The sequence below is a fragment of the Orcinus orca genome, chromosome 2 (assembly GCF_937001465.1).
Source record: "Orcinus orca chromosome 2, mOrcOrc1.1, whole genome shotgun sequence".
NCBI classification, from domain to species: Eukaryota; Metazoa; Chordata; class Mammalia; order Artiodactyla; family Delphinidae; genus Orcinus; species Orcinus orca.
Genome location: NC_064560.1, coordinates 86,885,609 through 86,907,889, shown reverse-complemented (window position 1 = coordinate 86,907,889; position 22,281 = coordinate 86,885,609). Strand labels below are relative to the sequence as shown.

Below are 22,281 nucleotides of genomic sequence, written 5' to 3'. Positions count from 1 at the left end.
TGCTGTTTTCTTTCTTATCCAGCCTTCTGCTTTTCAACTCTATAGGTTTATTTCATTTCTGTTTTACAAATTAAATAGAATTTTCTCTATTCACTGGGTTTCTTCCCATGCTTCTACAGGTGAAGCAAAACAGAGAAAATCGGAGAATCAGAAATGCAGCAATAACAAATCTGTCCTTCTTCTTTAAGGCCAACCTTTCCATCTGGGCTTTGATTCTATCATAATTTTTGTGGGATGTTCCTTCCATTATTTCATTTGTCATATGGTGAACCGTCTCCTGGTGTTATCAGTCAGGATTTTTAGTTGTAAACAAACTTTAAGAGGTTAAGTGGAAAAGACATTACGTATTGAGAATCAGCCACGAAGTATGTGAGTCCAAGACAATGCCAGAAATCAGAGTCAAACTATTCTAATGGAAGAGCTGTTGCTGTTGCCATTGGGCACAGGCATCACAGCTCGTAGCATCAAATATTGGGCATGTGACACCATGACTAGTAAGTACTTCTGCTGTTGCAGCCTTTGAAAGCTGGATATCTCCTTACCTCTTCGGTAGAATGAATTTCTCATTGACCCTTCTTCAGTACTATACATAAACTAAAGATCACCCTGCTCCTGCCAGGCATTTATCCTCCCAGCAGGAGAGACTGAGAAAGTGAGTTGTCCTTCTCTTTCTTTTTATGACAATTCCAGCTTCTGTCTGCCTTTCTGAATTTTCTCTTTATTTATTTAAATTAATTTATTTTTGGCTACGTCTTCGTTACTGCACATGGGCTTTTCTCTAGTTGTGGAGAGCGAGGGCTACTCTTCGTTGCGGTGCGCGGGCTTCTCATTGCGGTAGCTTCTCTTGTTGTGGAGCACGGGCTCTAGGCATGTGGGCTTCAGTAGTTGAGGCATGCAGGCTTAGTTGCTCCACGGCATGTGGGATCTTCCTGGACCAGGGCTCGAACCCGGGTCCCCTGCATTGGCAGGCGGATTCTTAACCACTGCAGCACCAGGGAAGTCCCCTCTTTATTTCTTACACTACACATTAGTAGTACAGAACTTTTAAGGTGGTCACCAAATTCATTTTTGTGTTGCCTCAACTTTGGAAATGTTTCCTTCATCTGACCACAGGGTTTCTGTGTGTGTCAATGTAGGCTGTTAGCTCCACAGCTCTAGGGAGCACCTTTGGAATTATACTGTCATGGGCCCTCTCCTAGCATGCCTTTCTTATTGTCCTGTGTCCTGATTGTTCTTCAAAGCCCTGCTTAAGGTTTACATCTAAGATGACTTTTCTTATTTCTGAAGACAGTTAATTACTCTTTTCTTTGTGCTTTAATATGTATTTGGTTTAATATTTCACCACTTCTGTTAGAGTTCCTTGTGTAGAAAATACCTCACTAGTCTTTCATTCCTAGCACCTAACACAACTCCTAATATATATAGTTAGTGTTTAGTAAATATTTTAATTAAATTCAGCCCGTTCTAGGTTTTGTTTTCTACAATAGAACTTTTATTTAACTTATTACGTGCATGTAAATCAGATTTTCGTTTGGCAGGAGTTAGAGCCAAAACACCCCCACCACAGCCACCCTGTGCCAAATTAAGCTCCTTTAAAGTTGGTAACAAGTAAAAAGTCAGTTATCTTCTTTCCTGCAGCTGAGATTTCTTCTCTTACAGGTATTTTAAGACTCATTTTAGTTGACAGTATATAAGGTGAGTGTTAATGAGTTAACTGGCCTGTCTGAGGTGAGGGGAAATACAGGTGTCTGATGACTCACTACTTTAAATGGACTGGTATGATCAAAGAATCTTAAAAACTGATATCAGTCTTTTCCAGACTATGTTACAAATAGCTTTTCACTTTTCATTCTGAAGCATTAACACCCATTTAGTGATTAGGTACTAGAGTTAGCCCTTGTATGTTATTATGATAGTATGGAGCTTTCCTTAAGCACATTAATAATAGTATACCATTTCACAGTTAACTGCTGGAATGTGAAAGTAAATTTGGTTTGTCAGATGCCTGGCTTTTGTGATAGCATTCATTACTATTCTGTATAGTGAGGTCTTTCCTCTTTAAACAACTCAGGTATTATTGGGGAGCAGTGTGTGGAAAGCAGCAAATGTACTGTCTTATTATACTATAGTGGTTAAGAACATGGATCTTTGCTCTACCACCTACTAGCTGTATGAACTTGGAGCAGTTTTTTCCTTTAGTTACCTGATGTGAACTTATTTCCTTTTATTTTTTATTTTTTAAATCCATTCTGTTGTCCCTAGTCTCCCTGCCATCTTGCTGCTTTATAAATTTCAAGAATGTTTTTGCCTATTAGTTATGTGTAAGACATTGAGCAGAAGTTTAGTGATGAAGAGGTACACGCAACAGTGTATCATACGTAGTTTCTATCCCCAAGGTACTTAGATACAAAGTTTTATGAGAATACATAAAAGGTTATTTGTTTCTCTTTTTTTTCCCACTGCTGAATATGGTTGTCTTTATTTTTTTTCTTGCCTAGCCCTATCTAAACAAAATGAAACTACAGGACTGAAATTAACAACCCATTAAAATAAGTAATAAGGTATGAAAATTATGAAGCTTTTTTTTTTTTTCAGGTAATTAAGGGTAGTTATATTATTTAAAGTATGCAAAGTCCAGAGAGCCAGGGTAAGGTCTCCAAGGCTTCCTGGGGTAAGGGAGAGGGTCAAGGGGACCCTTGAAATTTGAAAGATAGAGGGAACACATGACATCAAAGTGTGGGCTAGAATTTCACTTAAAAAAAAATAACATTTCTGAAAATATTGACAAGAGCAACAATAGTACCTGCACAGTAGGATTGTGAGGAAGGAGAGAGACTGCCTGTAGGAAAAAGGAAGCATATCTTTTTTTTTTTTTTTTTTTTCCCCCCGGTGTGCGGGCCCCTCACTGCTGTGGCCTCTCCCGCAGCGGAGCACAGGTTCCGGATGCGCAGGCCCAGCGGCCATGGCCCACGGGCCCAGCCGCTCTGCGGCACGTGGGGTCCTCCTGGACCGGGGCACGAACCCGCGTCCCCTGCATCGGCAGGCGGACTCTCAACCACTGCGCCACCAGGGAAGCCCAGGAAGCATATCTTTACATTAAAATAAGACAAGTTTCACACTTAACTATGTTAATTATGATAGTGTTTCTACTATAGAGATCAGATGGTTAAAAGATGGTAGAAGGTAATGATTCTAAAAGAAAACAAAAACAACATGACCTTTTTTTCTACTTAGCCCAGAACTCATTCATTTTGTGCACTATAGAGAGTGATGTGTGAGGCGTTTTATCATTATCAAAGGGTGCATCAAAATAGATGATTTTTTCCCCTGTGTGTTTTTCACTGTAAAAGACTCCTGTTTTTTATGACAAGCTTAAAAAACTTGTTAAAAAGGTTTGGTTTTCAACACATACAAAAGGTTATTAAAATCTGAAATAAAAATCCTGCTGTGGCTCAGATCTTGGCCTGCTAGTCTGCATGCAGAACTCTCTGGCCCACGCAGACAAAGAGGCACGTGGAGCTTTTCCCTTCTGGCTCCATAAAAGGCTATTTCTGACTTAGGTGAGAAAGAATTTATTGATGAGATGGCATTTGATTGGACCTGGAAGGGCGGTGGGTGGAAGGGCAATGTGGAAATCTGGGCATTTCAGGTTCAGAAAATAAGTTGGTGTGGAGGGAGTTCAAGGAACATATATTGAATGGTAATGAGATTTAGAGTGGTTAGAGTACATGAAGAATAGAGGGGAAATGATTGGATGTGTTTAGTAGGAAGGACCTTGAATGCTTAGCAAATAAATTTGGACTTCTTTCCTATTGAGTAAGTTGTTTTATGCAGAAATGTAATACAAGAGCATTATTGTAGAAAAAAATCTTACAGTAGCAGTATGAGCTGATTGGAGGCAGGAAGGCGAATTGGAAGACTATTTCAATAATACAGATAAAAGGAAAATGTTGGCTTGACTTACGTTGGTGACAGTTAATTGAAAGCAGAGTGTTGATGTAAGAGATGTGAAGGGGTTTTAACTGAGACAGAAAATACAGGAGACTGGGAAACTTCTGGTAATTTGGACTATTCCATCCACTAAATACAATAATACAAGCTAGATGAAATATTGAAACATCTTTTAAAAAATCAAGAACATCAAAGAATGGACTTCCCTGGTGGCGCAGTGGTTAAGAATCTGCCTGCCAGTGCAGGGGACATGGGTTCGAGCCCTGGTCTGGGAAGATCCCACATGCCGCGGAGCAACTCAGCCCTTGCACTACAACTACTGAACCGGCGCTCTAGAGCCCACGAGCCACAACTACTGAGCCCATGTGCCACAACTACTGAAGCCCGCATGCCTAGAGCCTGTGCTCCGCAACAAGAGAAGCCACCGCAGTGAGAAGCCCGTGCACCGCAACGAAGAGTAGCCCCCACTCACCACAACTAGTAGAAAGCCCACGCACAGCAACAAAGACCCAAAGCAGCCGAAAATAAATAAATGAATACATAAATTTAAAAAAAAAGGACATCAAAGAATTAGAAAAATAGGAATTACAGCCTTAAGGTCCAAGAGAATGTGGAAATCTAGACAAATGAGCCAAGCACCGCAGTCTGCTTTGTCCTAGAAGTATGTGCTGATCCAGAAGAGGTGGCCAAGAGACTGAGCTGTGATTTTTGTTGGCCTTTGGTTAGTGGGAAAAAAGTTGGAGTTCTCGGCCCACCAAGAGTGGGGATTAGGTAAACCAGCTCCTCTGAAGACTGAAGATATATTCAGGTCATCTGGGTGGCCCAGAAAACCTTAAGCCTTGAACTTAGATTAAGATGGTCCCAGGCTGTTAATGTACCCAGGCACAGAAGCAAGTGTAAATCTTTTCGAGGGAAAGAACAGTAAGGCCTCAGACTACTTCCTCAAATTATTTTTGTAATGAAAACATACTAATTTGGGACTCCAGATGTTAGAATTAGTCAGACATAGACTAAAATGGGTATGCTATCATAAGGGAACTAGAAAGTATGAGCTGTTGTACAGATTTGAAAAAACAACTTATTAGACAAAATAAGCAAAATTGACTCAGTGGATTAATTTAACAGCAGGTTGGACAAAGCTAAAGAGAGGTTTAGTGTACTAGAAGATCAAAACACTTCAGAATTAAGCACACACACTAAAAGATGGAAAATACACAAGAGAAGTTAAGAAAATAGAAGATAGAACAAGAAGGTCTCCATTGAGTTTAGAAAAAGAGGAGAAAATGGGGCAGAGATGATATTCGAAGGTAAAATGGCTAAGTTTCCAGATTAGTAAGAGACAAAATTGCCCTAAGAAGCTTGACAGTTCCCGTGCATAATAAAATACTGTTTCATTGATTCTAAGATGTAGTTTTTCACATCTTAGAAATCTGTCTGAAATCTGAATGCATCTTTCAATTGACGGCACCTTATACAGTCCAGCAAGATTGAAAATGTGACTTACGTGAAAATTTTCCCATTTCACTTTCTGATAAGATCATGAAATTTTGGTACCAAAGCATATTATTTTATTTTTTAAAATTAATTAGTTAATTTTGGCTGCACGGGGTCTTTGTTGCTGCTCGTGGGCTTTCTCTAGTTGCCCTGAGCGGGGTCTACTCCTCATGGCGGTACGCGGGCCTCTAATTGCGGTGGCCTCTCTCATTGTGGAGCACGGGCTCCAGACACGCGGGCTTCAGTTGTTGTGGCTCGTGGGCTCTAGAGCGCAGGCTCAGTAGCTGCGGCACACGGGCTTAGTTGCTGCACGGCATGTGGGATCCTCCTGGCCCAGAGCTCGAACCCGTGTCCCCTGCATTGGCAGGCAGATTCCCAACCACTGCACCACCAGGGAAGCCCCCCAAAGTATTTTAGATTTTATGAAATATGGTAAAAAATCCACATTTTAAAACATCGTAGTGAAACTATAAAAATAAAGAGAAAACCATAAAAGCAATGAAGATGCAAGAAAGATTACTTTTAAAAAGTGTGAAAGTGTGTGTATATGTAATGTATATAGAGGGAAAAATAGATATAGAAAGTGTATATTATACTTACATTCTTCTAGAGAACAGCTGACTTTGCAATAGCAAAAGTGGAAGTGATGGTAGGATGATACCTCAGTAGGTGAAAGAAAATAAGTGCTAAGCTAGAATAGTGTAATCATGGAAAATGTATTTAGAAACAGTGCTACCTTTTAATTAATATAGATGGCTTTATGTTGTACCTACCCTTTATATTTTTTTAAGCCAATATTTAAAATTCTATCAGTGTTGATTAAAGTCTCAAATATTCATAATTGCTATTTAAGCAACTATTTGAATGTTAAGGGGGAAAATTGTGGAATGCAGCCTAATTTCTGCTAAAAAGTGTATAAATGAGTGTTAATTGCATGTATCAGGATAGTAATGAGCTAAGCATTCATCTTAAGCCTCAAGTTAATGAGCTAGATGTGTCAAGATAGAAAAAGAGCAACAAAATAAATTAAGAGAAAATAGAAGAAGAAATAACAGAGCAGACTTTAATAAAATGGAAAAGAAACATACAGTAAAGGGGACTAAGAAGCCAAAAGATGAGATTAGCCAAGAAAAGAAAACACAAATAATATCAGTAATGAAAAGGAATGTCACTTTGGATCCTGCAGATACTTAAAAAAACCCACAAAAACCCAGCCTCATAAGATATTGTGAATAACTGTGTTGAAATTTGAAATTTTACATGAAATGGATAAGTTCTTAGAAATTTGCAATTCATAAAAATTTACATAAGAAATAAAAAACCCATATGGGGCTATAACTATAAAGTGAAATTTTCTATAAAGTCCAAGTCCAGATGGATATACTAGAAATTTCTACCAACATTTAATGAGACAGTAGCTCTAACCTTATAACTTTATATTAGAAAACAGAAAAAGAGGATCTTTTACCTTCTTAAGTCTATCACAATCTTGATACAAAAACCCAAAGAAAAATTACAGGTTTTATCATGTAAATAGATGCAAACAAAAGGAAACAAAAACCCAAAGTATTTGCAAATTGAATTCAGCAATACATAAAAAAGATAATATTCCAGCATGGCCAGCTGAGATTTATCCCGGGAATGCTAGGTTGGTTTAACCTGAAACAATTAAATATGGTTGGTCAGTTAACAAATTAATGAGAATAATATTTCAGTAGATGCAGAGGAGCAGTTGCTAAAAATTAGTAATCATTCATGATTTTAAAAAGAAACCATTAGCAAACTGGGCATTAAAGGAAACTTTCTTAATCTAATAAATCTGTAAAAACATCTGTAGGAGATATCATAGTTCATGCTGAGATGTTGAAAATATTTCTTTTAGATGGAGTTCAAGACATGGGTGTCTGTTATCTTCACTTATGTTCAACATTCAATTCATACTGAAGGAGATCCTAGCCAGTAGTATACCGAAAATAATAAAGTATAATGGTTGTAAGGCAGATGCTAAATAGTTAATATTCACAGATGATATGAATTATTTACATTGAAAATCCAAAGGAGTCTACAGATAAGTTGTTAAAATAAATGATTTTAGAAAGAAATGTAAAATTTTTATTTTTTTCTCTTAGCATTTACATGCATATCTTTGACCCAGTAATTCCACTCACAGATATATGTACCTAACAGAAAGAAATATGCATGTCTAAACTGAAAGTTGTATATAAGGATGTTCATAGCAGCGTTACCCATACCAGCTCCAAACTACAAACAACCCAAATGTCTATAGATAGATACACAATTGTGGTATATTTATATAACTGTTCAGCAATTAAATATAAATGAACTAGAGCTACGAGTGACTACATAGATGAATCTTAAAAACTGTTATATTGAGTGAAAGGAAAACAAATTTGACAGAATACTTATCCCCTATATGGTTCTGTTTATATGAAATTCAAAAACAGGCAAAAATAAGTTATATTCTTTAAGGGTGCATATTTAGGTGGTAAAACTATAAAGAAAAATGGGGTAATGATTATCTCTGGGGGAAAAAGGAGCTTGTTACTGAGAAAGGGATGTTTGGAGGGTTTCTGAAGTACTAGCAGTTTTCTAGTTCTTGTCCTGGGTTGTATGATGCCCCCTGGATCTCCTTATTCCCTGAATTCTTATCACATTTACTGTTAAGTCATTCTGACTTCCTGAAGTTAGGTACTATTTTCTATACTTCCCTAAGCATTCTCCTCCTACCTCTTGCATACTTAGAATGACATACTGCAAATAGCTGTAGGTCTCTTTCTGTTAGTCAAAGCAATTAACGTTGCCGCTAACTAGCACAGTTCCCACATATAGTTTGGTTAATCTGCGAGGGAACCATGTAAAAATGATCTTAATTATATACTGTCTCATATTTTGATAGCTTATTCTTGGTTTTAGCCTAGCGAGATTTTTAAACATACTTTGGTTTATAGGCTCTTAACATTGACAACCTGTGGGCTTCCGTTAAATATATTGAAACACCATTATCAGAATAATAAAAGGGTATTTCTTTTTGTACTCAAAGAAATCATTTTTGTCTTTAATTGGAATCAGACCCATTATTGCATAAATCACAAGTAGTTTATTTCATTTTATTTACTGAGTTGTGCTGTTCATGTGTAACAGGAGGAAAAGACCATTGAGCTGAGCAGAGCAGAGGGTTTAGACTTCCCTTGCATGCACATATCTGGACAGAGGGCACAGAAACCAGTCTTTGTTTTCTTTCAAGTAAAACATAGTTTTTTTTTTTTTTTTTTTTGCGGTACGCGGGCCTCTCACTGTTGTGGCCTCTCCCGTTGCGGAGCACAGGCTCCGGACGTGCAGGCTCCGCAGCCATGGCTCACGGGCCCAGCCGCTCTGCGGCATGTGGGATCCTCCTGGACCGGGGCATGAACCCATGTCTCCTGCATTGGCAGGCGGACTCTCATCAACCACTGCACCACCAGGGAAGCCCAGAGTAGAACATAGTTTTAAAAAATAGTATTGGTTCTTGTCGTTTTGGGGGCCATGGTCTCTTTTGAGAAATTAATAAAAGCTTTGGATCCTCAGGGAAGGAGAATGAGCATGTGTAAATAAGTTAGAATGTTTTGGGTACTGTACAGTTGTTGAAGTGCCAGGGGTTTCAGGTTAGAAGAACTTGGTAAATTGGAATAATCAAAATCAAGCCAAAGAACATGGACAACTACCAGTGAAGATGACACAAGCGTATTTAAGTGTGGCTGGAATACCCAGTGAAACGAGCATCTGTGTCTTCTGAGGCCTCTAGTGTAGAGTTCTCTCTTCTCTGTTATGAAGGGAATAGTTAGTTATTAGCTTCTTCTTACAATGTCCGGCGTAGTATCAGATCTGCCTTGAAAGTTCATATGAGAATGAAGTCTTATTCTTCCCAAAAGTCTTTTAATTAGCAAAATATTAATAATAAATAAAGCTGGATGGTGGGTATGTGGGAGTTCAAGTTATTTTTCTTTTGGCTTTGTGTATTTAAATTGTTCTGTAATAAATGGGAATGGGAGCCTTTTTGGAAGATGGCATAGTTATTGTGTTTCTGTTATGATTTTGCTAATTCAAGCCTGGATGGAGTTATCTTAGATCTGTTTTGCTGTGGTTAGTTTTCTTAATACACTTGCCTTCATCAAGGCTTAGAACCAAAAGGATAAAGTATGGAAGAACACAGAAAGGTTCTTAAAAATTATACAATAAGATTTTTGTACTGCAACTTGAAAGTAATATTATCAGTATTTAGTAACTTTTTTGTCAAGTGGTCTTTTGTTTAGTAGTAAGCAAGCTCAGGAGATTTTTTTTAGTGTCCTGCTGGGTTTTTGGTTTTGTTTTGTTTTAGGTTGCATTTTCCCCTATAGGGGAAAAAAATATATCAGAATCTCAAAAAGTATTTCTTTCTTAAAAATACATAATCAGTGCATTTACTTAGCTATAAACCATGTATAATAATATTAAAATATGAGCTAAATTTATCTTTTAGACTAGCATAAAAAAACCCAAAACTTTGAAAGCAAGTTTTTATAGACTTGTGTATGTCCTCATTAGATCTTTTTTCTTATGAGGACCAAAAGTCTTCCTTAGAAAAAAAGATTTTCTATCCCTAAATCCTTAGTTAACTAGTTCTCTGGGATTCTGAACTTTACTTAGTAGAGGTTCATGTATTTGCTAGTTAACCTTACATTCTAATTTTAGTCCTTTTGAAAGAATACCTTTAAAAACCACAAAGAATGTGGTAAATCTTTTAATATGTTTAACGTTTACCTTCTACTTCAGGAGCCCTTTTTAAATTTAAATTTTTGTCTAAGTAACATGATTAAAGTTATTGAAAGGTTTTAAGTTTTATTTTAAGGTTTAAGGGGGTTGTAAATGAAAAATAGTGCTCAAATCATCAGTTCTAATCTCATTCCCCAAAAGAAAAAGAACTCTTCAGTAATTCTTAATGACTTGCATATACTACCATACAGTATTAGATCTACTGGCTTCTTTCTATGGAAGATGAGGAATAAGCTCTGAAAATAATGTTTATATGTAAAGACTGGAGAAAGCCTTATCTCCTGGTGTGTCTCCTCTCTTTTTCCGTTTTGCTGGTTTAAGACACGTTTTCATTCATTATTATTTTTGCTTTTTATAAATATGGCAGTTTTTATTCATCCTTAAGATATAAATAAATATCTTTTCCTTTGCGCCTTTGATATTTTTCCTTAAATATACCTTTTCTAAAAGTGGAAAGAATTACACCGTTTAGAAGCAGGTTAATGAGGCAAAGGATGGTTGAAATGGCAGTTCCTAGAAGAGATGTTGATGTCACAGATCTTTTTTAGTGCTTTGTCAGAACATACAGTATAGAATAATTGTAACTGTTTTGTTGCCTTTTGAAATTGAAGTCTGGTACCCATAAAATGCCACATGAGAACGTGAAACAAAAATTATTTGGTTATTTAGAAGTAAAAGTTCATTTACTTCTATACATGTTTATTTGTGGAGATATATATATATGGAATTATTTTTATAAATTTTCATATATATGTTTGTGTGTTTTAGCTCTCTCTCAGGCTTATAGTAGTAGATAAGTGATGTATAAAAATATATGGGAGCATTAAAGACCTATAAGGAGAGTTGAACTCTGGTAACCCAAAAATAAGCAGTAGGAAAGCCCAGTATATAACTTTAAATTAGCTTAACAGTTTTGCTTTTCCGATTTTGTTGTGAAAATAAGTACAACATCAACAGTGATCTTTTTATGAAGTATGAAGCCCTAGTGGCTTTTAAAATAAACTCATAATGACAAAATTAAATATTGACATGGCAAACAGTGATGCTAGTCATTCAGAATTCAAGAAGAAACTTTAGCCAGTGATATACCCCACCTGCCATGTCTCTCCTCTCCATAACCAGACATAGTTTTTAAGCTGTAACTCCTCCTGCCTTGAAATTTAATTCTTGTTATGTGGTATATTTCTGTCTAATAGTCAAGGAAAATGAAAAATTAAGATCTAGATTTTCTGGAAGGTTGGCTGATTAAGTGCCAGTTTGCTTAACTATATTTATATAAACATACTGAATGAACAGAAAGAACATTAGAGAAGAGGATTTATAATCTCTACTGAAGAACCTCTCAAATCGCCCTTCTAACAATCTTTTTGGTGGTAGGTCTTGCAGGATCTTAGTTCCCCCATCAGGGATCGAACCCAGGGCCCTGGCAGTGAGAGCACAGAGTCCTAACCACTGGACCTCCAGGGAATTCCCAGCCATTCTAAAAATCTTTAATCTAAGCCATGTGAGAGATGGGGTGGGGATACTCTAATCATGCCCTTGCCCCACCAAGGAAAGGCTGGACTGAAGGAAAAACCACACTGCTACTCTGTTTTTCTTTTCATCAGTATGATTTTCTCAAAAGGATGGGCAAATTTTGCAGGAAAGGAGGGCAGCAGTGTCCTACCATAATCTTTGCAGCTGTTGACCAAAGTCAGTGAAGCAGAGAGAAATATGTGTGTTAACTCATTAAACAAGGTACCTGAACTTCAGTGCTTCACATTGAATTAGTCTCTCTTCATTTTGGTCTGTTTTTCACAGGCAAGGGTATATGTAAGAGCCAGCAAACTGAAGGAACTTTCAAATATATAGTGACCAGGTATACAAACTGTGGGGAGTTAAGAATCCACCTGTATTCTTGAGCACAGTAGTAGTCCTTAAGAAAACTATCATAATTAGCAGGCTGAAAAAACCTTTGTTCTTTTAAGAAGATTAAAGTAAACATAGACTCTATGAGATAAGGGATCAAAGATAAATTGATGAAACAACAGAACAAGACGAAAAGGAAGCGGACAGAACTAAGAAAAAAGATAAAGGGACAAGCAGTAATCTTGCAGAAGATAAAACCACATTGGCAACAGCAAGAAATAGAGCAGATACTATGGAAAATGGAGATACGCAAGAGAAGAAAAGGACAAAGAAGGAATTAGTAGATGGTAGACAAGGAGGAAAATTAGCAAAGCCTGGGTACATATCAAGCAGGTCTTAATAACTAAAAGCTCTTGAAGTAGTTACTACCTGAATGGCATTTCAAAAGAGAAAGTTAAATGCTAAGATAAACCGTACAGAACTAAACTTAAAGAATGAAGAAACCTTGTCTACCTGTCAGTTGAAAAATGATTTGAATTATAAAATGAGAATTATTTTGATCACAGACTTCAATAACAACGGGTACCAGAAGAAAATGGAGGCTGTCAGTATAGAGAATATTGGGGGTAGGGTGGGTAGGATTTTGGCCAAAGTGAGCATTTGAATACAATTAAATATTTTAATTATGTCTAAGTAATTAATTAGGGCTATCAAGCTTAGGAAACAAAAAGCAGTTTTTACTATTCTTGAAAGAAAAGCTATATACTGTCAGAACAGTGTAATAAGTGAAAAAATTATGTAAAATGATAATCAACTGGGAAAAGCTTCAGGAAGTTCCAAACAAAACTATAGGGTTAAGTGTAGGGTCATATAATACAAGGACAATCAATGTGTTATTGAAAGTTGGCGAAATAGGTTTAAGTACCCATTTTAAGTTATGTTTAGTAAAAATAAATTAGACTTCAGTATCTTTCAGAAAACCATAGCAGAGTCATTGGTGGACAAAGCAAGTAATAAATAAAAATAAAGAACAAATTTTAAAATGTTACATTTCTGTAAAATGGAACTTAAATGAAAAAAATTTCTAGGCCTGCCTGCTGTGATCAGCAATATGAGTGGATTCTTCAACTCCCCATTCTGTTTACCTGGGCTGTATTTGAAAGCTATTTGCCTTCTATAATGGACCAAAAACTATAAACTCTAATATATTGCTATCTTTAAGAAATATTCCTAAATAAAGGAATTCAGATTTATTATCAGGTATCATTAAGAAGTCACTCTTTTCTTTAAAAAGAAATTGAACGCTTATAGTAAGATTCTTCTAGGTACTAGGACTACCTCAGTAATAAAATAGTCCTCATGGGGTTTACATTCTAGCAGGAAAAACATAAAATGGCGATTACAGAGTTAGTAATGTGATATGTTGCACTGGAGTACAAAGTACTGTGAGGATGTAATACAAGGGAACCTTACCTAATTGGAGGGGGAGGAGCTGTCGAAGAAGATTTGTTTGAGGAAGTGCAGTTTAAGCTGAGACCTAAGTAAATGGTTAGACATTTGGCTTAAAATAAAATGGAATCCCTGCTTTCCCCCTTACTACACAAAAATAATTTCCATGTGGATCAACAGTTTTAATGGAAACAGTTTAAAGGAATGACCTAAATCATGAATGAATTTTTTTAGTCTTTGGGTGTAGAGATCTTTTTAAAAACTTCATATGAAATCCATAAATCACAACAGTGTCGCATCGTAAATTTGCCTACATAAAAATTAAAAGTGGCAATTAAACACCATTAAGCAGGATTCAAAGGCAAGTTAGAAGCTGTGGGAAGAAAGCAATCCATAAAACAAAGGGTTACTCTTCCTGTTTACATACTGAACTCATAAAATAATAGCAAAATCTTCACAGAAAAATTAGTGAAGTTCAGCTTCACTAATAAAGAAATGCAAGTTAGGTCTAATTATTTTCCCCCCATCAAATGGGACAAGATTTTAATCTAGGATTGTTATATGTGGAACATCTCTAAATGTCTTTCAGTATAAGGTTGGTTAAGTAAATTATAGTATATACCTGCTGGGAAATATTATGCAACAATGAAAAATATTGTAGACCCACCCATGCTCATGACAAAGATGTTACATATTGTTCAGTGAAGAAAGCAGGTAATAAGCCTGGAATATGAGATTACATGAAATATGCACATGTCTGTTTGTCTGTATTTGCATAGAATGCTGTCTAGTCTGTTCACCAAAGTATAAGGAGTTGCTAATTTTGTGTAGTTAAGTTTTAGATGCCGAGAGTTTGTCTTTTTTTGTGAGCATGAATATATTTTTTATAAAAGCAAGGGGTTTAGTTGGTTTACCTATTCATACTAAGTGTTAGCTTCATACATTTTCTGTTTTTCAGATAAAACTTACATCTTAGGTTTTTTTCAGAGATAACCTTTGTAGGAGAGCATTTGATTTATCTGCTCTTTATATTTTGATCAGGGACAACTTCATATGAGTTCCCCTTTTATAATATGTTGACATTTTGATTGATAGCTTGACCAGTTCATTGACACATAACTGTAGTCAAAGTATTTATAAAAAGATATTTATCAGTCTTAGGAGAGTGATGTGGTTTGTTCTCATGAGTGATTTTCCAGAGATGTAGCAAATGCTTTGAACAAAGCCTGAACAAGACTTCCACTAAAAATATTGAGAATCTCTTGAGTATCGATTATTTTTAACTTGAGAACCTCCTGTTTATATATAAAGAACATTGTAGTTATTTAAACCTAGACTTAACAAGCTAAAAAGTAAATTGATCAGATTCCATGTTAATATTTTTGCTGGTTATATTGATTCACAAATTGAAAGTTTTTCTATCTATTGCTTTTCCATTTAGAATATTAAGGTATTTCAGGAGGCCAAAGATCATGTCTTAACTGGATTAATGGTAGATATTGTGCTATTTACCACTGTCTTCTGTCAAGAAATTTACAGTTCAGTTGAAACTCTGTAGCTAGTACTTGCCATACCATGCTGTTGACATATTAGATGGTGAACTACTTCTATATATTTAGATACATATTTTATGAAAAAGCTAATGTATAGATTATTTGATACAAAAACTTTTAAAGATACATTTTTTGTTTCCTCCTTCTTCCCTTTTCCTATTAAAAACTATTTTAAAAGAATATTTAGAAAGCAAGTCTTTTGTAGAATGAGACACATGTAATAGTTTCATTTTTTAAATGATTTGTGGGATAAGGTATGCTTTATAGGTGGTTTACTTGCTAATATATTTAAACTGGTATAACTAAAATTATTAATAAAATGAATTCATTGGTATAAAATATAGCCTAGCCTTCTGAAATACCATTACTCTTCATAAGGTCCCACTTAAGAGATAGTACAACTTTCATCCTTAGGTTTTAATTGTCGTGTTGTTAATATTACTAATAGCTTAACCTCTCATGATAGAAACAAACTAAACAGTGTCAAAATAGCAACAAAAGTTCAATCTGCTTTCATACACATATGCTTCTGTATGCTACAGTTTGTAGCCATACAGCTTATTTCTTCTGAGCAAGAAAGGTTATGGTCTTGGTTTAATTTACTTCATTGACTTTCCCTATAGAAAATCAGGTTTTTGGAGAGCTCTAACAGTGTGCTATTGCTGGGCTCTCATCCTTTCTGTTTAAATAATGCAGGTACTTTGATGGAAACCTGGAGAAGCTCTTTGCTGAGTGTCATGTAATTAATCCAAGTAAAAAGTCTCGAACACGCCAGATGAATACAAGGTCATCAGCACAGGATATGCCTTGTCAGATCTGCTACTTGAACTACCCTAACTCGGTGAGTATCTGGTAGTTTAAGGCTAGCACTGACTCTGTATTTCAGAGGGTAAATCAACTTTTCATTATTTAAATAAAGGAAGATCTGGGAGTCTGGGATTGTAGCAAAGCAGTAACCTATCAATATATTAAGGATAAAGAAAGGAAAAGAAAGAGTAAGAGCTTGTTCTCTCTCAGTCCTCCCCCATTTGCTGTGTGTGTGTGTGTGTGTGTGTGTGTGTGTCTGCGTTGGGTCTTCGTTGCTGCTGCTTGTGGGCCTTCTCTAGTTGCAGTGAGCGGGGGCTACTCTTCGTTGCAGTGCACGGGCTTCTCATTGTGGTGGCTTCTCTTGTTGCGGAGCACGGGCTCTAGGCACTTGGGCTCAGTAGTTGTGGCGCACGGGCTTAGTTGCTCCGCGGCATGTGGGATTTTCCCGAACCAGAACTCGAACCCATGTCCCCTGCATTGACAGAATTCTTAACCACTGCGCCACCAGGGGAGGCCCCCATTTACTTTTTAAAGCAGCAACTTGTCCAAGTTGTCATTACACACTTAAATCTTTTCCATTTTATATTACCACAGTGAGAGAATTGTGTAATAGGTAGGCAGCAAACAGAATTATTTTCCATCCAAATTAAAATAGATTTAAAACTAAGTTTTTAGAATAAATATCCAAAACACTTATAAAATGTCTTTAATGCTATTTCACTAGGGAGCTTTCAGGATTTTCATACAGATCCATTCTAATGGAGATTCTTTAGTACAAGTATTGCTCTTAAAAACCTATTGAATTTAGATGATTAACTTTGGGGTATCTAGTGAAGAAATTTTAGGCTTAAATAAACATAGTCTTCCTATGAAGGCACGTTATTAGTAACCATAGGAAAATTACATTTGTGGCCAAAAAAAGGGGTTTAGTTACTTGGAATTCACCTCTTAAGATGTTTCAGGATATCTAAGAATAATTTAATTATACAACAATTATAACTACCTTGTTCATATTCTCTAATAGTTAAGCAGCTTTTTCTAGTAATTAGTGTATACCAGGTCATTGTCACCTATGTTATATATTTTTACATATTGAAGGTTTTTCATTGTTAATCTTAGAGTTTAACATGTGTAGCTCTAAAGGTTCCCATTTGAAGCAAATTAATTTGTTTACACATACAAGTGCTTAGAAAAGAAGTTTTAAAAGAAAGTTAATTATATTCTCTTAGAGAAATGGAAAATCAGAGTTAAAATAATTTAGTAGGTAAAATGCTTAATTGAATTTCCAAATTCTCAAGTTTTGATCACAGCTCTGACACTAGCTTTTTGGCTTTGGGTAGTAAATCATCTAATCTTGCTGGGCCTCAGTGTTTTTAATCTTTCAAATAAATTTAATAAGATATTCTTTCAAATCTCTATCAGCCTGAAACTACTATTTATTCATTTCCCTCTCCTTAAATCACAATCCTAACTTAAGTATTTAAAAAGAACAATCAGCACTCCTATTAAAAATACATTAATTTCATGTTTTGACCATTTTATCATCTTTAATAGTTGACATTTGTGTAGTGTCTACAGTTTATAAATGTTTCTGTGAGGTAATACTGAGACCCAAATAATTTGTCCCAGCTTATACAAGGTTTCCTTATTCCTTGGCATTTCCCTTGGCACTCTATTATAGCAGCTCCTCCTTAGTTTAAATCTTAAATGTAATTCGAGTACTGAAGCTAGCTGCTTGCAAATAACCCCTGTAACTTCCTCAGTGCCCTTGGTATTGGCAGTCTGAACAAATTAGAATTGAAAATCATGAGTAGATATTCGCAGTGTAAATTGTGCTTGCACTTGAACTGATAATGGAGAAACCACTATTTATTCATTCAATCATTCAACACACCAGGCACAATTCTAAGCGTTAGAAACAACGGAGAATAAAGGCATAATGCCTGCCTTAGATAATTTACAGGTTAGCTGGGCAGATAAGTAAAATGACATAGTCAGAAAAAATGGTAAGTGCTTTGATAGGGCATGATAATGTGGGAACATGTTGAAGAGACACCTAACCCAGTTTTGGATCAGGGAGAACTTCCCACAGACACTGACATTTGAACTAACCTCTGAAGGTGTGGTAGTTAGGTAAACTAGGAAATACAGAAGCCAAAGGAAGAGAATGCAGTTCCAAGAATGGTAAACAGTGCTAGCTTCAGAGAAAAGAATTGAAAGGTGAGTTTGGAATTAACAACAAGAAGTTGACTGATGATCCTGGAAAGTTATCAGTATTTTAAGTATTGTGGTAAGATGGGAAACCAAACTGCATGGGCCGAAGAATTATTGACTTGAAAGTAGTAAAGGAAGGGGAAGCAATAAATATAAACAGATTACTTTTTTAAAGGAAGTTTGGCTATGTAAATGACAGGAAAAGCAAACAGCAGCATGGGTTGGAAAGTAAGTTAAAGTGTTAAGGAAACCGTGTTAGGAAAAAGTAATCATGGTGAAACTAGGACTTCTTTTCTCACAGTTTTTAGGCTAATGAAGAAGGATAATTTTAACCTCTTCAGTTTTGCAAGTAAATGTCACCTGAGATTCTTCATTCATGCTTTATTAATTGGATGGATGATTTCTTTACTTACATTACTTGAATAACTCCCATGTTTCAGTTTCCACTACTCTCTTCAAACACTGATACTAGCCTTTTATTATTGTGTATCTTTGATACCTTTCCCCTAGAAAGCAACTTTGCTTTATTACAGTACCACATGAGAACAGATTTTAAGTAAATGCTTCTGACAGCTTAGTTTATAATACTTTGGAGTTAACTATTTTGGGTGGTCTCTTCTTTAAAAACAATTTCCTGAGATTTTGGAACACTCTTTAAGTTCAGAGATTCCTCCCCCATCCCTCTGCCCCCTTGTGTTGTGGCCAGTTCAGGGGGTTCCTGGTCCTGGCAACAGTTACTCACTTTATAATAATGTTCTTTTGAATCAAAGCGTAAGATTTAGCTCTACTAGGAAATATAGCTTGGGCTACCTTATTATTTTTATGAGATAAATAATTTGTATTTTCTAAGAATAAGGTATGTTAAATAGATAAAAGCAAAGTTGAAGATTGTGATGATTGTCCACCCTCGGCTTCCTCATTCCTGGGGCACTTCTGAATCTTTGTGCTCTATCTTCCTTTTTAACTCATTCCATTTTACAGATGAGGGAACTGGTGCCCTGATTATTTGCTCAGTTTTTATGAACAAAATGACTTTAAGTTTAGAGATTATATGGGCAACTTCTGATAGAAGAAAGATAATTCTTAATGTTCTTTTCTTCGACATTAGTTGCTATCTGTAAATGGTGGCGATAAATGAAACTTTTAAGAGTATGTATTTTTTCAGTTCTTTTTCTTCAGCACCATTAATTTCTGTTGTAGATAATATTTTATATATTTTTAGTGTATTTGTGGTCAGATATATTTATGATATAAACAGGGGTAAGTTTAACGAATAGATAATCTGATCCCCTGAATCAGGGAAAGACCCAGGGAGCCAAGTAGGTAAACACAAGGTAGTAAGGGAACAAATATATCAGAGGAGGAGGAAGGAAAGGGAACTAAGACAGGATGATACCCTGATATATCCATGATGATAAAACTCTTCTTTTAAAAAAGTTAATTTATTTTATTTTTGGCTGTGTTGGGTCTTCGTTGCTGCACACGGGCTTTCTCTAGTTGTAGCGAGCAGGGGCTACTGTGCGGGCTTCTCATTGTGGTGGCTTTTCTTGTTTCAGAGTACAGGCTCTAAGTGTGTGAGCTTCAGTAGTTGTGGCTCACGGGCTCAACAGTTGTGGCACGCAGGCTCTAGAGCGCAGGCTCAGTAGTTGTGGCGCACGGGCTTAGTTGCTCCGGGGCATGTGGGATCTTCCCGGACCAGGGTTCGAACCCATGCCCCCTGCATTGGCAGGCGGATTCTTAACCACTGTGCCACCAGGGAAGCCTGATGACAAAACTCTTGAGCACAATGAATATGTCTTTATACTACAGGTTAGTTTTTGCTTTATCTTTGGGCATGCGTGTGTGATTTATTTTTGTAATTTATCTTATTTAGTCTTGTTATCTATTTAATTAGAAAACTTATTGGGGGACTTCCTGGTGGTCTAGTGGTTAAGACTTTGCCTTCCAATGCAGGGGGTGCGGGTTTGAGCCCTGGTCAGGGAGCTAAGATCCCACATGCCTCCCAGCAAAAAAAAGCCAAAACATAAAACAGAAGCAATATTGTAACAAATTCAGTAAAGACTTTAAAAAATGGTCCACATCAAAAAAAACAAAGAAAAGTTATGGGAAAGGGAGGGGAAAAAAAGCTTTCTTTTTGTCTTTTTATCTTATCTTATAATGAGCCCTGGTGTAGAAGTCCCAGAAGTAAAGGTGTTACTTAAAGTGATCACTTACTAACCATTGTGACCTTTAATCTCTCAGTCTTTGAAAAACGAATAAAGCACATGAGGATGTGTATGTGTTCTTTTTTTTAAGGCCATTTTCTTTTTATTTATTTATTTTCGGTTGCGTTGGGTCTTCGTTGCTGCACACGGGCTTTTCTCTGGTTGTGGCGAGTGGGGGCTACTCTTTGTTGCGGTGCGCAGCTTCTCATTTTGGTGGCTTCTCCTGTTGTGGAGCACAGGCTCTAGGTGCATGGGCTTCAGTAGTTGTGGCTCACAGGCTCTAGAGTGCAGGCTCAGTGGTTATGGTGCACGGGCTTAGTTGCTCCGCGGCATGTGGGGTCTTCCACTACCAGGGCTTGAACCCATGTCCTGCTTTGGCAGGTGGATTCTTAACCACTGCGCTACCAGGGAAGCCCTGTGTGTGTGTTTTTAAGTCACCAGTAAAACATTTTAGAATTGCTGATACATGACTCTACTGTATTTGTCATTTACAGAATGCCCCTTCTCATTATAGTTTCAAAAATCACTCTCCTTTAGTAATCTGGCAACAGGTTAGTGCCAGATCTCCTTCACTACTGGGGAGTAATGACAATAGATTCTTTTTATTGATTTCCCGGATCTTTTTTTTTTTTTTTTTTTGCGGTACGTGGGCCTCTCACTGTCGTGGCCTCTCCCGTTGCGGAGCACAGGCTCCAGACACACAGGCTCAGCGGCCATGGCTCACAGGCCTAGCCGCTCCGCGGCGTGTGGGATCTTCCCAGACCGGGGCACAAACCTGTGTCCCCTGCATCGGCAGGCGGACTCTCAACCACTGCGCCACCAGGGAAGCCCCCAGATCTTTTTTTTAATGGATGAGAATATTGATTTCCCAAATATTTATCTTCACTCATTTTGTGAATGAGTTAGAATCATTGTCAATCTCTGAATAGCACCATATTTTTAAAAATTAATTTATTATTTTTTTGGCTCCGTTGGGTCTTCGTTGCATGCAGGCTTTCTCTAGTTGCAGTGAGTGGGGGCTGTGCTTCATTGTGGTGTGTGGGCTTCTCATTGCAGTGGCTTCTCTTTTTGTGCGGCGTGGGCTCTAGGCATGCGGGCTTCAGTAGTTGCAGCATGTGGGCTCAGTAGTTGTGGCACATGGGCTTAGTTGCTCCGTGGCATGTGGGATCTTCCTGGACCAGGGATCGAACCCATGTCCCTTGCATTGGCAGGTGGATTCTTAACCACTGTGCTACCAGGGAAGTCCCCATATATATTTTTTTAAGATTTATTTATTGTTTATTTTAAATTTATTTTTAGCTGTGTTGGGTCTTAGTTGCGGCATGCGGGATCTTCCGTTGCAGAGCGTGGGCTTCTCTCTAGTTTTGGTGTGCAGGTTTTCTCTTCTCTAGTTGTGGTGTGCAGGCTCCAGGGTGTGTGGACTATGTAGTTGTGGCACGCGGGTTCCAGAGCACATGGGCTCTGTAGTTTGCGGTACGCAGGCTCTCTAGTTGAGGCTCGCAAGCTCAGTAGTTGTGGCACGTGTGCTTAGTTCCCCGACGAGGGATTGAACCCGCGTCCCCTGCATTGTAAGGCGAATTCTTTACCACTGGACCACCGGGGAAGTCCCTGAATAGAACCATATATTTTTATTTTTATTTATTTATTTTTTTTGCAGTACGCGGGCCTCTCACTGCTGTGGCCTCTCCCGTTGCGGAGCACAGGCTCCGGACATGCAGGCTCAGTGGCCACGGCTCACGGGCCCAGCCGTTCCACGGCATGTGGGATCTTCTTGGACCGGGGCACAAACCCGTGTCCCCTGCATCGGCAGGTGGACTCTCAACCACTGCGCCACCAGGGAAGCCCTAGAACCATATTTTAACCTTGATATTTTATGTGATGTGTTCTGTAAAGCCAGTCTCAGGGCTCTGAAACATTTTCTTCCCTGGCTACTTTCCAGGTATTTTTTATAT

At 37.3% G+C, this 22,281-nt stretch overlaps 1 protein-coding gene across 2 annotated transcripts in view; it reads left to right on the top strand.

Moving 5' to 3' along the window:
• Window positions 1-22,281, top strand: part of ARIH1 (ariadne RBR E3 ubiquitin protein ligase 1) — a 125,001-nt gene that overhangs the window by 52,692 nt on the left and 50,028 nt on the right. For both annotated transcript variants that reach the window (XM_004276271.3, XM_033440018.2), the window contains exon 3: window positions 15,801-15,945. In XM_004276271.3, coding sequence (XP_004276319.1) covers window positions 15,801-15,945 — 145 coding nt within the window. The remainder of the gene's footprint in view (window positions 1-15,800; window positions 15,946-22,281) is intronic.